The sequence below is a fragment of the Quercus lobata genome, chromosome 2 (genome assembly GCF_001633185.2).
Source record: "Quercus lobata isolate SW786 chromosome 2, ValleyOak3.0 Primary Assembly, whole genome shotgun sequence".
NCBI lineage: Eukaryota > Viridiplantae > Streptophyta > Magnoliopsida > Fagales > Fagaceae > Quercus > Quercus lobata.
The window spans coordinates 25,645,818-25,660,730 of record NC_044905.1 but is presented as its reverse complement, the minus strand read 5'-3'; the positions used below and the strand labels follow the sequence as shown (position 1 = coordinate 25,660,730).

At 34.4% G+C, this 14,913-nt stretch overlaps 1 protein-coding gene across 1 annotated transcript; it reads left to right on the top strand.

Annotated features, from left to right (window-relative positions):
• Nucleotides 1–2,950: 2,950 nt before the first annotated feature.
• On the top strand, nucleotides 2,951–10,622 carry LOC115975090 (probable glucuronosyltransferase Os02g0520750). The gene is made up of 9 exons (XM_031095733.1): nucleotides 2,951–3,271; nucleotides 3,626–4,041; nucleotides 4,216–4,362; nucleotides 4,513–4,577; nucleotides 5,528–5,597; nucleotides 8,629–8,847; nucleotides 9,675–9,818; nucleotides 9,932–10,067; nucleotides 10,154–10,622. The coding sequence occupies exons 2-9, from the start codon at nucleotides 3,667–3,669 to the stop codon at nucleotides 10,381–10,383; spliced, it is 1,386 nt and encodes a 461-aa protein (XP_030951593.1). The 5' UTR covers nucleotides 2,951–3,271; nucleotides 3,626–3,666; the 3' UTR covers nucleotides 10,384–10,622.
• The last annotated feature ends 4,291 nt before the right edge of the window (nucleotides 10,623–14,913 follow it).

The window sequence follows — 14,913 nt, the reverse complement described above, 5'->3', positions numbered from 1 at the left end:
AAAATTGCCTCCAACCACTTTTTGTCTTTTTCTTCCTTTAGCTTTTCCATATTCTATTTCTCTTTTCTTTTTCTTTTTTGGATAAAGGTCTTCGGTTCCGGTACTTACCCACAGTACGTTGGTTTTGATTTGGGACTTTTTTTTTTTTTTTTAATCCTTTTAGAATTAGATTATTTTATTAAAAAAAACGAAGTGTCCATGCAAAATTTTTCTAATCAACAAATGTGTTACTTTTTGTTTATATATTTAGGGGAGATTTTGCAGATTAGCACAATGAGGGGAAAATACATGATAAGTTAACATACGTTGGAAATGATTCTGAAAACTAGCATCTCGAGTTTTGAAAACTCGAGATCGATGATGAAAATCGAGACTTTCAAACTCGAGTCTACTATTGCCGTGTACCAATTTAGCCACATAGATCTCGAGTCTATAAGACTAGAGTTCTAGAAAGTAAAATCGAGTTTTCGAAACTCGATTTTTGTCGGACTTGAAGAAAAACAAAAAACCTGAAGAAGAACGCAACGCCAAAGAAGACGATTTGGTGCTGGATGAGCGATCTAGTTGGAGGATCTGATCTTCAGCGACTAGGCGGACAATCTGGTCTTCAGCAACGAGGAACAACGAACATACGAGAGGAAGAGACGAAGAACGCTGATGAATAGAGGAACAATCTAACGAAGAGACGAAGAATAGAGGAAGAACGCTGACAGATAGAGGAACGATCTAACGAAGAGACAAAGAACAGAGGAAGAACGCTGGAGCTTCGATTCGACTCGAGGAAGAAGAAGAACGTTGGATCAGATCTGCACGAAGAAGAACTCTGGGTACTCAAAAGAACGAGAGGAAGAAGAAGTGAAACTTGAGTCTTTAAAGGTCGAGTCTTAAAAGTGAAACTCGAATCTTAAAAAGTTGAGTTCCACGTGGATTTTCTTCCACGTCAGCTCCCACCACTTACAAATCAAGACTTAAAAACTCGAATTTTATCTTATAACTCGAGTTTTAGACACTCAAGATGCTAATTTACAACATTGTTTTGAAACGTTATAACTAACTAAATTTTTTGATATTTAATGTTATTTGGAAAAAAAAAAATCATATATTTAGTAAGAACGTAATAGTAAATTTATACCAACTTCATTTTTCATCCTCTCATTTTTCATCTCAACTAAGCAAAAAAAATTTCCAACCCTTCACTTTTTTACCCCTCCAACCCAACACAACTGAAGAAAAATTAAATCTTTTCTATTCTCTTTTCTCAAAAAAAAAAAAAAAATTATATCTTTTCTATATTCTCACTTTTCTATTCTCCCACAATTTTTTATCCTTCTACTTTTCCATCTCCCTACCCAAATGGACCTTATTAATTCTTTTCACTCCAACATAAAAAGCCAACACCCACTAGCCACCAAATTAGCTCCACCCACCCAGCCTCACTGCTAGATCAACCCCCCACTGCAACGATCAACCACCCATGGTAGTGACCTAATCTCCGGCTACTCCAATTAGCCACCCCATCATAACAATCAACCTCTACTCCATGATCTAAGAAATAGAGAGAACAAAAAAGGCTTTTGCATTGTGATGAAGGGTGTACATTGCAGTTTTGGACTATATTTATCACTAAACCATGAGATGTAATTTTCCCAAAACCCTTACCACACCTCACTTTAAATTAATCGGTCATTGTGTGGTTTTAGACCATGTAATTTGGTTGATGCTGGGTTGGCCCTTTTATTCCCATTTGAGGCTGGTTTAGGCCAACCTAATGTCTTCTTTTTTTTGGGGCTGATTTAGAGTAATCCAACATGTTTTTAGTTGTGAAAGTTCTTGGTAATTTTTATCTTTTCTAATTAATAAAAAGTGTAAATTAAATATATATAAAATATAACTTATATAATACTAAGAGTACGTTTGGATTGGACTGAAAACCCAACGCGTCTTTTTTTTTTTTTTTTTTTTTTTTTTTTTTTTTTGCACGCGTTTATGAGACTTATGGCTACTATTCATAAACAGTAGCCGCAAACTTTGACTTTTCTAGCTCTTTTCAGCCAATCAGTGCACACCATGCACTATTTACAGACCTACAAATTTCACTTTTCAGCAACTTTTTTATTAAAAATGGATCCCACGGTACTATTCACACATTTAAAAATTATTTTGCTACAGTGCTTTTCAGTTTTCAGCTGTATCCAAACGGACCCTAAGTGTGGTGTGATTTTTTGAAAGTAGAACCGAATGACACCTATAGGTGCAATTTTGCACCTTCATTGTGGTTGGCGGTCAATATTGGTTGATTTAGATACAATCGTGAGCGGTTTTTTGTACACCCCTAAAGAGAGTGAGCATTAAGAATAAATAGTAAAGGAGAAGAGAAAAATTAGAGACTAGGAGAAAGAGTCTTGGTTCTATGGCCTATGCTCACGAAGAAGAAATAATAGATTTAAGAAAAAAGAAATGCATAAGCTCTAGTGTCTTCTAAATTTGGATAAGCACCATAGCAAACTCTTATCCTGCCTAACCAATTGATGATTAGATGCTAGTTATTTTAGCATACCTGATACAAATAATCCACAGGGTTTTGGTTTCTAAAATTTTAAGTGAGCGTTATTTCGAAACAAATTTCTTAATTAACGAAATTAGATTAAGTGTCCAAATTAAAAAAAAAAAAAAATCCTTGAGATTTTATTTTATAAAAAAAAAAAATGAAAGTTGACAAATAGATTTTTTTTTTTTTTTTTTTTGGGAAGTTGCCGGATAGACTTAATTGAATAAACATGAATCAATTAAATGAAAGTAGAATGAGAGGATTAAAGTAAATTTTGGTAAAACCTCTAAAAAAAAGAAAAGAAAAGAAAAGAAAAGAGAGTAAAACTAAGAGGCTACCGTCCTTGCATTTTTGCACTAATGAAATTGAAACTACGCCGCTTTGAAAAACCACTGATTCGTAGTTAATGTTTCTCATTCGGCACAACTCTACCCATTTCTTCTGTGATACAATTTGTATGATCTCCAAATCCAAAAGCGGTGATTTGGTGTCTTACGGGCGGTGTTGGGTGGGGGAGTTTGTGTAAACGACACGTTTATGTTCCGTTAGTTTCGGCTTAATCTATTATTCGGGCTGTGAAACCAGAAAAGCGTGAACGTCCCCCAAAAAAACAGAGAAAACAAATTTCTTCTATATATAAATATAATTTAGAAAGCCCTGAAAATGTTGTACCACTACAACTCATTACACTAGACTCAAGTCATCTCATCTCAACCCAATCAGGTCTGCACAACACAACCCACTCTTTATTAGTTTCTATTTCGTTACCCAGATCTGTTTACTTGCTTTGTGCTTTTTTCTTTTTTCTTTTTTACAAGAGGGACCAATTGCAATTGCTTGAATCTGGGTATTCAGCATTTTTCCTTAAATGGGTTGTTTGTAATTTACACTCATTATAACAACTGTGTACTTCTGCTATAGATATTCAATTCAAGGACTTTCTGGTTTTGATGGTTTCTGAACATTTAGGACTAATGCAAAATCTCATTTGTTTTATTCGTTTTTTTCTGGTTTACTTTCTTTGAGATCCCAAATGTTTGTTTTTGTCTGTAAGAGAGTTGAATTACCCATTTGTAGGTATTCCGAAACAAATAACATAACCCATCAATCATATATAAATGGGAAGCATAGGTGGCAACAAGGGGAGGCTGTTTGCTGCCCACCATGCCCCTCTCTGCACCCGAACTCACCAGATTGGATCCCTCCTCATAGTATTGAGCACCTTCATCCTCACTCGCCTCTTGGACCGCTCTCTCTCCACCACATTCGATCATGTCTCCATATCATCTGGTAGCAGCCGTGCCATTAGCTTCACTGACACTAGTGGGTCCGTTGTCTCTCTCTCATGGCCCGAGCGAGGGTACGGGTCTCACCTCTCCCTCAAAATCTATGTCTATGATGAGAACGAAATTGACGGTCTCAAGCCCCTCATGTATGGAAGAGATGGTAGGATCACCGCCGAGGGTTGCTTGAAAGGCCAGTGGGGCACTCAGGTACATTTTTCCCTTTCAATTTCGAAATCGAACCAATTAGTGTATAATAAGGAAAAGTACTAGTTACATATGTGCTATACCCCAAACGAATCTAGTTTAGTTCCCAAAATAATTACCAAAACTTATGAACACAATAGACGAGACAATTGTATTACTTATTATTTGATCATGTAGGTTAAAATACACAAGCTGCTATTGAAGTCAAGGTACCGGACGACAAAGAAAGAGGAAGCGGATCTGTTCTTTGTGCCAGCCTATGTTAAATGTGTTAGGATGATGGGTGGTCTTAGTGATAAAGAGATTAATTACACCTATGTTAAGGTAGATTTGTCTTTTTTTTTTTTTTAACATTTCATTGATTCAATTCAATACACGTTTGTGTTTTGGGTGTAATTGTATACTTTCTAGTTAATGGCATAGATTGGAAGGAATAAAACTCTTGCTCTGTTATGGGTTGATTTTGTTTTTTAGGTCTTGAGTCAAATGCCATACTTCAGGCGGTCTGGAGGCCGTGACCACATATTTGTTTTCCCGAGGTAAAATTATTTGATTCTAGATTAATATTTTCTTATCTTTTTTTAATAAAAAGGATCTCTTTGATAATTAATTATTGTAATTCTATGTTCCCATGTTAGCCAAAAAAAAATCATTGTAACTCTATGTTGATAGTATGATTGAAAGAGAATGCTGAATACACATATTTAGAATAGAGCGATAACTGTTGTGGAGTGATGCTTAAAATAGTCATAAAGAGTGAGATATGGCTTATGAGTCATATGTTTTAATAACTCAGACACTTTTTCTCCCACACTTTCATCATGATGCTATTACTTGAACAAGATCAATGTTGTGGTTTGATTTTGAATGGAAAAAGAATGATTATTATTCTATGTGCTGCTTCTTTTTTCCCCAGCCTGTGAGTGAACAAAATTATAGTTAGAAATATATTTTTTAAGTTGTCTTTTTTAATGCAAGACTACAGTTGGTACGTTTAGTGGTGTAGTAGTCATGCTAATGTCTTGTACATAATTAATTGGAAGTAATCGTTTCAACTGTTTCATAGCTTTTGTAAATTGTAGTTTTGTCACTTTGTTGATTCCTTTTTCTTAATTGGCTAGCTGAGTGAATGATGAAGCTGAATATAAAGATATTATTATATTCTGCTCAATTATATTTTTTTTTTAAAAATTAATACTGCTTGATTATATTCTAAAAGCATTTGTTTCCATTTGTGGTATCTTAGCTCAAGTGCTAGTCAAGTGGAAAATTTTATGGAACCAGTAGAAATGGTAGTTTTTGGTAGAGGAGGACTTGTTTGCAAAAACATAATACAACAAATTGCCATTATCGTTGTATTTTGTGTTGTAATTGAATGAATTTTATCAGGACTTCTTTTCTCTGTATATCTGATTTTTACATGCGTTTAATTTTTTGGTAAAATGTCTTGGTCACTAATGTGAATGTGCTTGTTTTCACTCAATCACAGTGGTGCTGGAGCTCACTTATTTAGATCTTGGGCAACATACATAAATCGTTCCATAATTCTAACTCCAGAGGTACTATGCTTATTTCCCAAAACATCTTATAAGATCCATACAACATATACATCTAGTACTTTTGAATAATAAAAAAAACTCTAGTAAGGTTTGAATCTGAGCCAATTTACATAGGGCAAGTTAGGGGATTTGTCTGGTGCTCGTGGTAGGTGGATTTGTGAATTTAGGGTTAAAACTATTAGAATGAAGGGTTTCAAAGATTTTATTTAGGGTTTCAAAGATGTAAGAAGAAATAGATATCGAATTTGTCCACAATCTGTTAGTATTGCATGTGAAAAATAGCATGAACAGTACCATTTATAGTATTGTGAATTATGAAAAAATATCAAGAAGAAAATAAAAGAGAAAAATAATAATACGGCTAAGGTGTGTCAATGCTCAAAACACTCTATATTTGTATTAATCTACTTGTTTGTTTGAGTACAATAACGCATTTATATAGGCTAAATTTTAACTTTTCCTTATAGGATTTGAACTCCTACTTTGACTAGTAAACCAAATCCTAATTGAATTGAACCCAAGACCACATAAAGACCCATAAATTATATAAGATTTACTTATTTATAAAATATAATTCAAGGTGCACAACTATGGCCCACAATGGGCAATGAAAAGATAATGATAGTACACTCGACTCCATAAAACCTTTTTTTTTTTATATAGGTAATCGATATTTTCATTAAAAAAAGTACATCATGTTCACAATGATGAACAGTTTGTACTAGAAACAAAACCTAATGAAACATAAAATAAAATACAAAAAAAATTAATTAACTACAATGGGCACTTTTGTTTTGCCTTAATCTTAGTCTTGCATAAAGGATATTTTTTTCTTCTCTAGCCATGCTATGATTGCACCACACCAATGAGCTTTAGCTCAAATGGCCCCGGTAAGGCGGAGGGTGAGGTAATTACCAATAAAAAACAATATGCCTTCAAATATGAGCCAATGGGCTTTAGCTCAAAGGGCACATCCTCCCCCTATAAGAGCAAGGTGAAGGGCAAGGTTCTAGGTTCAAGACTCACTCTAAGAGTGAATTTTGAATTTGGAGAGATTAGAGCCAATGGAATTAAGGAAGAAGTCTTGAAAGAATCTTTTTGTCTTTCCCGAGCGTGTGTAACTACCAATACAAAAATGCCTTCAATTCTAAGCCAATGAGCTCTAGTTCAAATGGCACCTCCTCTTATAAGAGCAAGATGGAGGATGGCATCATGGTTTCAAGACCAATAGGGTGCATGTGTATTAATAAAAAAGACTTTCAAATATGAAAATTTTGAACACATTATGTGGTTGCAAAGCATTTTGTACTCTTGTAGACATCAACATGAAGTGTATGTTTTACAATCCTTAATTAGATCACAAACAACTCACAAAATAGGAATATAATAGATGAAGAATAAATCAAAAGTTTTCTGCCCCCTTTTCTACAATCTAGACTTTTTCCAGTGTAGTTTATGATTGAAAAAAAAAATTCTGTTACTCTTTCATAATTATATTGAATTTTAAAGTTCCGTAACCTTTTTTTTTTTTTTCCCAAATGTGTTTGGGGTAATTTCTCTATATTTTACAAAGTTGAGTTAGTTATAGGATTTCTGTTGGTGCCAGACTGAATTATAATTATCCAAATTATATTATCAGCAAATGTCTTGGGATATTTTTTTTAAAAATGAGTTAGCTCTGGATTTGGAGTGGGTGATTTGTATTAGAACCTTGATACTGCTAAAGTGATCAGCTGACTGGGAGGTCCTTTGAACAGTTTCGTAGTTCCAGATTTGTTTTGAACCATCCTCATTTTTGTTTTAATACCATTGGTATGTGAAAAGAGCCATGGAGGTATTGAGGAACTCGTTGAGTAGTTTATTTAACTAATGTTAGGTAGTATGAATTTGGTAGGTAGCCTTTGTCATAATGTTTAAATTCTGCTCTATTATGCTATTTAAAAACCCAGATCAAAGTCCTGACATGAAATTATTATTTTTAGATTTTTTCTTAGTGTGGTAAGCTTCAACCCAATTTTAAGTTGGTTTTCATTTTAACTAACCAGTAGGTGGTCCCTATGACATTATTTGGCCTGTGTCAAGAAATAATCAATCTGACTCTTGGATGCCTTTGGAAGTTGTCCTCAACCATAATTACCTTTGGACAGTCCTAAGCAGCGATAAGTGTATCAAAAGTTAGCATTTATGTGCTATGGTGTGTATTACATGTGACAGAAGTATTAATGTAAATATTTTTTCCAATATGGCTGCAAAGTTTGCACCCATGTTGTATGGATTGAACTGTAAAGATTTTCCTGTTCTGCAGAGGGAACAGCCCTCTGAAATTTCTTAGTAATGACATTAATCTTTAGAACCATAATCCTTTTCCTATTGCTGGATTTGGACATGTGTCATTGTACTGTTCCTTTTAGGTGTTCTAAAAGTTTTTTTTAATGTATTGGTCTATTTCTTCAACCAGTTTTACATGTTTGGCATCCCATTGTGAAACTGCACTTTTTCAAAATACAACCTTTTTAAACCCCACTTTTTTCTAGGTGCAACCTTTTCAAACTACCCATTTTCAAAAAGCTAAAAAAATAAGTTGTACCAAATGGACACTCACTGATTTCAGACAGATTTGGAGAAAAGATACTCCAACCCATTTTGTGACAATTTAAATGACCATTCATGGATTTTCAATCACATGACCTATTTAGGGTGCGTTTGTAAAAGCTATTGGAAAACTGTGTTTTGAGTTTAAAATGAGCATTTGTAAAAAGGTTACGAGGAGTTGTGGTTGCAAAACAGAGTTTTGGGTTTCAAAAACACTCTTTTAATCTTTCAAAACGCCTAACCAAACTTACCCCTAACAGCCATTTGACTTCTTTAAAATACTTAATGAAGTTGTGTGATTAAAGTACACGAGGATGGTCACATGATTTATTTGAAAGTCATTTGGCTTGTTTAAGTTACTTATAAGATTAAAGTCCATGTGGCTCTACCAAACCATTTTTATTTGACTTAAAGAATGTTTATTAATGTGTTAGTGTAGGGGGATCGGACTGATAAGAAGGACACAAGTTCTTTTAATACATGGAAAGATATCATAATTCCCGGGAATGTTGATGATAGAATGACTAAAACTGAGGATACCCTTGTCCGGCCTCTGCCTTTATCAAAGCGAAGGTACTTGGCAACCTATTTAGGTCGTGCACAAGGAAAGGTTGGTCGTCTTCAGTTGATAGAACTTGCCAAGCAATTTCCAGACAAGGTATGTCATCATCTATGACTTCTTCATTTTTTAAATGAAGTAATCTGGTTCATTAAAATTTATGTTGGTAACCTAGATTTGGCTGTGGAGTTCAATTGAACTACTTCTGTCACTTAGACATAGGGTTCTGCACCCATCTTTGGTTGCTTTGGGTAGAAATTTTTTCCTAAAGAAATCAAAAGGAAAACCTGTCTATTGATTTGCCAAATTATCATTTCTCATGAGAATTTGGAACACAAAAAGGCTTATATTATTATTTAATAATTAATAACATTCAGTAGTGTTATGCTGATGCTAGTTTGTTTTATAAAAGGGAAAAAATTATATTCATAACGGAGGTGCTACTAGTGTCTTTTTAAGCTTAAAGTCAGCTTATTAGTTACAGTTTCTTAAGCATCACTTTTTTTCTTTTTCATTTTTTCATTTTTTAAATGTACAGCTCAATACTTTATTAAAATGGCTGGCATGAAACCCACTTTTTCAAAACAAGCCAGAATTCAAGCCAATCAAATGGACATGTCAGTGTTTAGATTTAAGATTTCCATTTTAATTTATTACATTGTTTTTGGCATTGATTTTAATCTGTTACTTAATTGCCTAGAATGCATAATGAGTTCTATGTATTTCCTTGATTAGGCAACATATTTCTTTTTTTCCTATCCTGGTAATATATTCTGGTGGGTGGGCACTGGTATTGGATTCCTTGATGTGCATAATCCTAAACTGTCTCATTGGGCACTTTCTGTTTGAAATGCTAAATTATGAATGCTTTCAGTTCTTGTGTTCTTTTAAGAGATACAAAGTATGCATATTGATATTGTAAACAGCTGGAATCTCCAGAGTTGAAGTTCAGTGGCCCTGACAAACTGGGAAGGATAGAGTATTTTGAACACCTTCGAAATGCCAAGTTCTGCCTTGCCCCGCGTGGGGAGTCATCTTGGTCTCTCCGATATTATGAGTCGTACTTTGTGGTCTCTCTCTCTCTCTCTCTCTCTGTGATTGTACATATGCGCACCCGCGCACACACACACACACAGGTTGGGCAGTTGATACTTGAAGTAATGTAGTTGTTTCTGCTAAACAGGAGTGTGTACCAGTGATAATATCAGATCAGGTAGAGTTGCCTTTCCAGAATGTCGTTGATTACACACAGATATCAATAAAATGGCCATCCACTCAGATTGGTCCCCAAATGTTGGAGTACCTAGAATCTATACCAGGTCAAATTCAAACTCCATTGTATATCATTGCTTGGCTTACAATCTCCTTTAATATGCAATAGCTCAAAGTTTGGGTTTATTTTCAGACAAAGATATAGAGAGGATGATTAACCGTGGTAGACAACTAAGGTGTCTATGGGTTTATGCTCCCGAATCGGAGCCATGTTCAGCACTGCATGGGATTCTGTGGGAACTTCAAAGGAAAGTTAGGCATTTTCACCAGTCAGCTGAGACATTCTGGCTACACAACGGATCTATTGTAAATAGAAACCTTGTGGAATTCTCCCACTGGAATCCTCCAATCCTTTTGCCTTGATCATGGTTGGAGATGATCCCTTTGCTTGCCTGTATCATTTCTTTACAAAGCTAGACTTAATATTTTATTCATGGCTATTAGTTTAATGCCTTTTACGTCGAGTATAGATTTTCCCAGGTTGAGCATCCCTCTCTTTTTTCCTTCTTTTTCCTCTTTAATCTCTTTTAAATGTTATGTATAGACTATAGACATGAGTAGGTAGATTATATGGAAGAAATCGTTGATGATTAAATCCCCAAGTTCAATTGTGTATTGTCTCTTAGCAAGTTTTTCTAACTGTATCATAATTGGCGTTCTCCTGTAATTTGTTGTTTGTGTGAATTTTTTTTTTTTTGCCTCAAGGTACTCGGCTAATTTTTTGTTCCTTTTTTAGGATTCCTAGATGCTTTACATGTAAATTTTGTATGTGTATATGGTATAATAAGCAACTATCATAGTGAATTAGAGAATCATTCTACATTTTTACACTTGGGGTAAGGATCAACTCCAATTACATTCCCCAATTTTAGTCTAGATACAAGATGTGGTATTTAAAAAATTCAATGGCCTAAAAAAATTCATGTAAGTCACGTGTCCTTCGTCTGGATTAAAATGGGAGGGAATTTGAGGGTTTAAATAATAGGGGATCTTATCCCCCTAAACCTTAATGTCACATATGGTTTTCATTTTGCTTCCTTTTATATTTTTGGGTATTCTACAAAATAGAAGGAAATCGTTGATCGAATTTCAGCTCTAATGTAGCTAATTCTATATTGAGAAACCAATTCTATCTTTCATTAACAATGCATGAGAGTGCTTGCAAAATTACCATTTATACAAGGTTGTCTCCTATCAACAATTAATTCTCCAATTCTTCTAAGATCACACACTTTGTTACAACTTGTAGGAGTGTCAACTTGTGATTGGATTACACTACTTACACATGGGTCCACCATTGGTACTTAATAAAAAATAATCTAAACACCGTTTGTCACATGTTTAAATTGTGTCAAAGTGTGTGGTTCTAGACTTTTGTTAATTCCCTTGCCTTGTACAAATCACTTGTTCTTTGTAGAACTCCTATAGTGATTCATATTGAAGGCAATTCTTCAATCGTTGTTGATAACGATTCTTGCTTGTTATGTAAATCTTTACTCTTTTCAACTTATTTTGATTTTAAAAGAAAACTTTCTATTTAGGTCTCCATTTACTCAATTTTCTCTTTTGTTTTTATTCACAATTCTCAATGTAAGTCTAATCTAGTTTATATGACAATTTTTATTTAATTATTATAAATGATTTATTATTATTATTATATATTTCAATAGTTAAGAGTCTAGGAGGGTTGAATCTTGAATGTATCTTTTTTTGAAATACCTGGAGTCTTGAGATTTTAACTAATTAAACTACAAGATTCTAGAATATTATTATTATTACTATTATTATTATTATTATTATTATTTGAGAAAAATTCTAGACTATTATAAGTGATCTAATAGTTAGAAAGTTCATTGTCAACTAATAATTTACTAACTTTTAATGAAGCGCAACCTATTTGATGGGAGCAAAATCTTGGATTGACACCTATGAGAGAGAGAGAGAGAAGCACCTGTAATGAGAGAAAATCTTTTGATATAAATAATAAAAAAGTAAAATGTTATCTAAAATAAAAGAATTGGAAAAGTGAGTACCAAAAACAACTTTTTTTTCATTTCTTTTTAATGGATATATAAAGAGTATTTAGATTGTCATAGGCTTTTAGCTTATTAAATTTTGCTTTAAAATAACAAAATTAAAAAGTTAGAATTTAGTTTATTAAAATATATATATATATATATTTATATATATATTGGATCTAGACTCTTATACAATTCTATTAATTGAACTATAAGTTTAACAAATCCTTTCAATTTTTCAATATCCTTTCAATTTTTCAATCTTGCACACTTACTACAATAAAGAATGTTCTCCATTTCAAAACTTGTCCATTTCCTAGTCTAGATTATATTTTATAAATTTAAAAGTGCATAATTTGTTATGTCATTTAAAATATTAAATAATGTGGCAATTTATAAACTACTAAATTCAAAAAATAGAATCTTGACAATAAAATGGATGACAATGTTGAGGGCCATTTGTGAGAATCCAGGTAAAGAGAAGAAAAGCTCAATAACAAGGGCAGCAAAGAATTGGCAAGCAGATAGCAAAACCATTATGCCTAAGTGGCAGGAATAATGAATCACAGGCCCATAAAATAAACAAATGGATCTCAAAGAGGCAAGTGTGCTTAAAGAAGCTTGAAAAGAGAGAAATAACATACCCATGGGCAGTATATGATGTAAAGTGAGAAAGGGCTGCCGCAGGCCCAAGGTAATGCAAACTAAAAAAGTAAGGGGTTTATGGCAGGCCTATGAACCTCAAGGATGAAAATAAGGTAATTGGGCTGGGAAAGCCCAATGAAGTTAGTAAAAGCCCATGAGAATGTAGAGTTAGTAAAAGGGTCAAAGAAACCCAAAGAAAGCAAGTGGGCCAAGGATGCCCAAGAGAATGACAAAAAGGACACAGGAGCCTATAAGTAGAAAAAAATCAATGGTCATACCAAGCCACTGGGGGAAAGAGTAAACGGCTGGCCTAAAAAGGCCTAGCAAGATTAAATCATTACAGCAGGAATAATAGAACAATATGGCAGGAAGTGAGGGAAATCAAGAAGTGGGCCAAAGAAATATAAGGTCCATCATCAAATAAGACACAGTTCTTAAGAGGAGCGGGAAATCAAAAAGTAGCCCACATAAAAAGTTAAAGAAAACGGATAGCAGGTTATGCAGGCAAACCTCCAGACCACGGCAGACGAATGGGCAGCAGACAGATTTTGGACACATATGGAAGGAAGACACACGCAAGGCCCAGACACCACTAGCCTGTACCCAACCAATACAGAGCATGGTGAGGTCGAGGGTCGGAGATTCAGAGAGCATGGTTTGGTGGTGGGAAGAGGGAAAAAATCTATTTTGAGGTTTCGGCTTAGGCTCTTTCGGGGAAGTGTCCTGCTGGGATGGCTTACTACCCAAAAGAAGCAAGCTGAGTTGGAACCATTAGGTGCATGCCATGAGGGATAGGGAGAGAAAAAGAAATCAGACCGTAGCAGGAAAGGATGCCAAACAGACAAGCAAACAAAATACTCTTATTTGTTTGGTGATGGGGGGGTGGCACACAGACGGAACAGTGATGATCGGCCAGTATACCCAGACCAGACAAAGGAGGTTAAGGGTTAAAATAGTAAAATCCGGTCACGGCAGGCACTATAAAAAGAGGGTTTTGCCGTGAATAGAGAAACAGAGCAATAACGGGAACCTTGACTAAGAAATAGGAATTTGAAAAGAGAAACCAAGAAATAGAAAAAGAAACGAGTGGGAAGGAAAGAAAAGAAAACAACCAGAAAGAAAACAAAGTGAGAATTAGAACGACAGGCATGCACCAGTAGATTGATTCTTTCTCTCCCTCACGAAGTCCTGCTCTCTGTGAAAACCACAAGGAGCCTCTATACATAGACCATTCAAGTCCGTTTCTCTTAGGGCAGTTAATCTCCACGGCAGGACTTTTCCTGAGAAATTAATTGCGTTGAGAAGGAACGTTCTTTCCTCTCTGGCTTTGCTCCTGCGGACCAAATTTTAGTTGATTTCCTAACATTCTGATTAACCCATACATAGTAATACTTGTTCATTTTTTCATTCTGTTCTTTTCCTTCTGTAAAAGTGATTATTATTGTTGTAGTTGTGTTTGAGGGTTGTTTGGTCATTTCTCACTGAGTAGCCAGATATTTTATTTATTTTTATTATGTTTGTCTGCCACAATTTGTCTGAAATAGCTCTGCCTGCCGCAAACACGTTCTTGGCAAACCTGGTTTAGTTTGCGCACAAGCCAGACCAACTTGAGTTGCAGCTGGACCAGTCTCAACTCCCTTATCCAGAAAACTTGGGCCTAGTGTCGCAGGAAGCAGTCCAACACCACTAGCACAGCCCACCACTTTATAGACAATAGACAATTTTAAAATGGAGAGGGATATTTTTTGTCCAAATTATAGCTTGGACTCCTACTTCCTCACTATCTCTAGTCATTTTGACACAAAACTCACAACCGTTCAAGAAATTGACTATCTCTCTATTTTTGTACATTTGTTTAACACAATCAATTTCAAAATGTATCAATTTGTCAAATAATTATAATTAGAGTAACATTACTTTCACTATTTCACATTCGAACACTATTTTTATCAGAGAAATGCTTTGTCGATAATATATATTCACAACAAATTTTTAATAATAAGTTGTTACAAGTGGACAAAAAAAAGTAATTGTAATGACATAACACTTCTTTTTTTATTATGCACAGATCATAACACAACAAATTTAAATAATTTTTTTATTTATTTGATTAAAAAAAAAAAAGAGTGATATATAATTTGAAAATATGCAGCATTGAACTTGCCATGATGGTCACATTGCCCTAATTCCGTCCATATTCAGGACTAAAAATATAAAAAAGGACAAAATT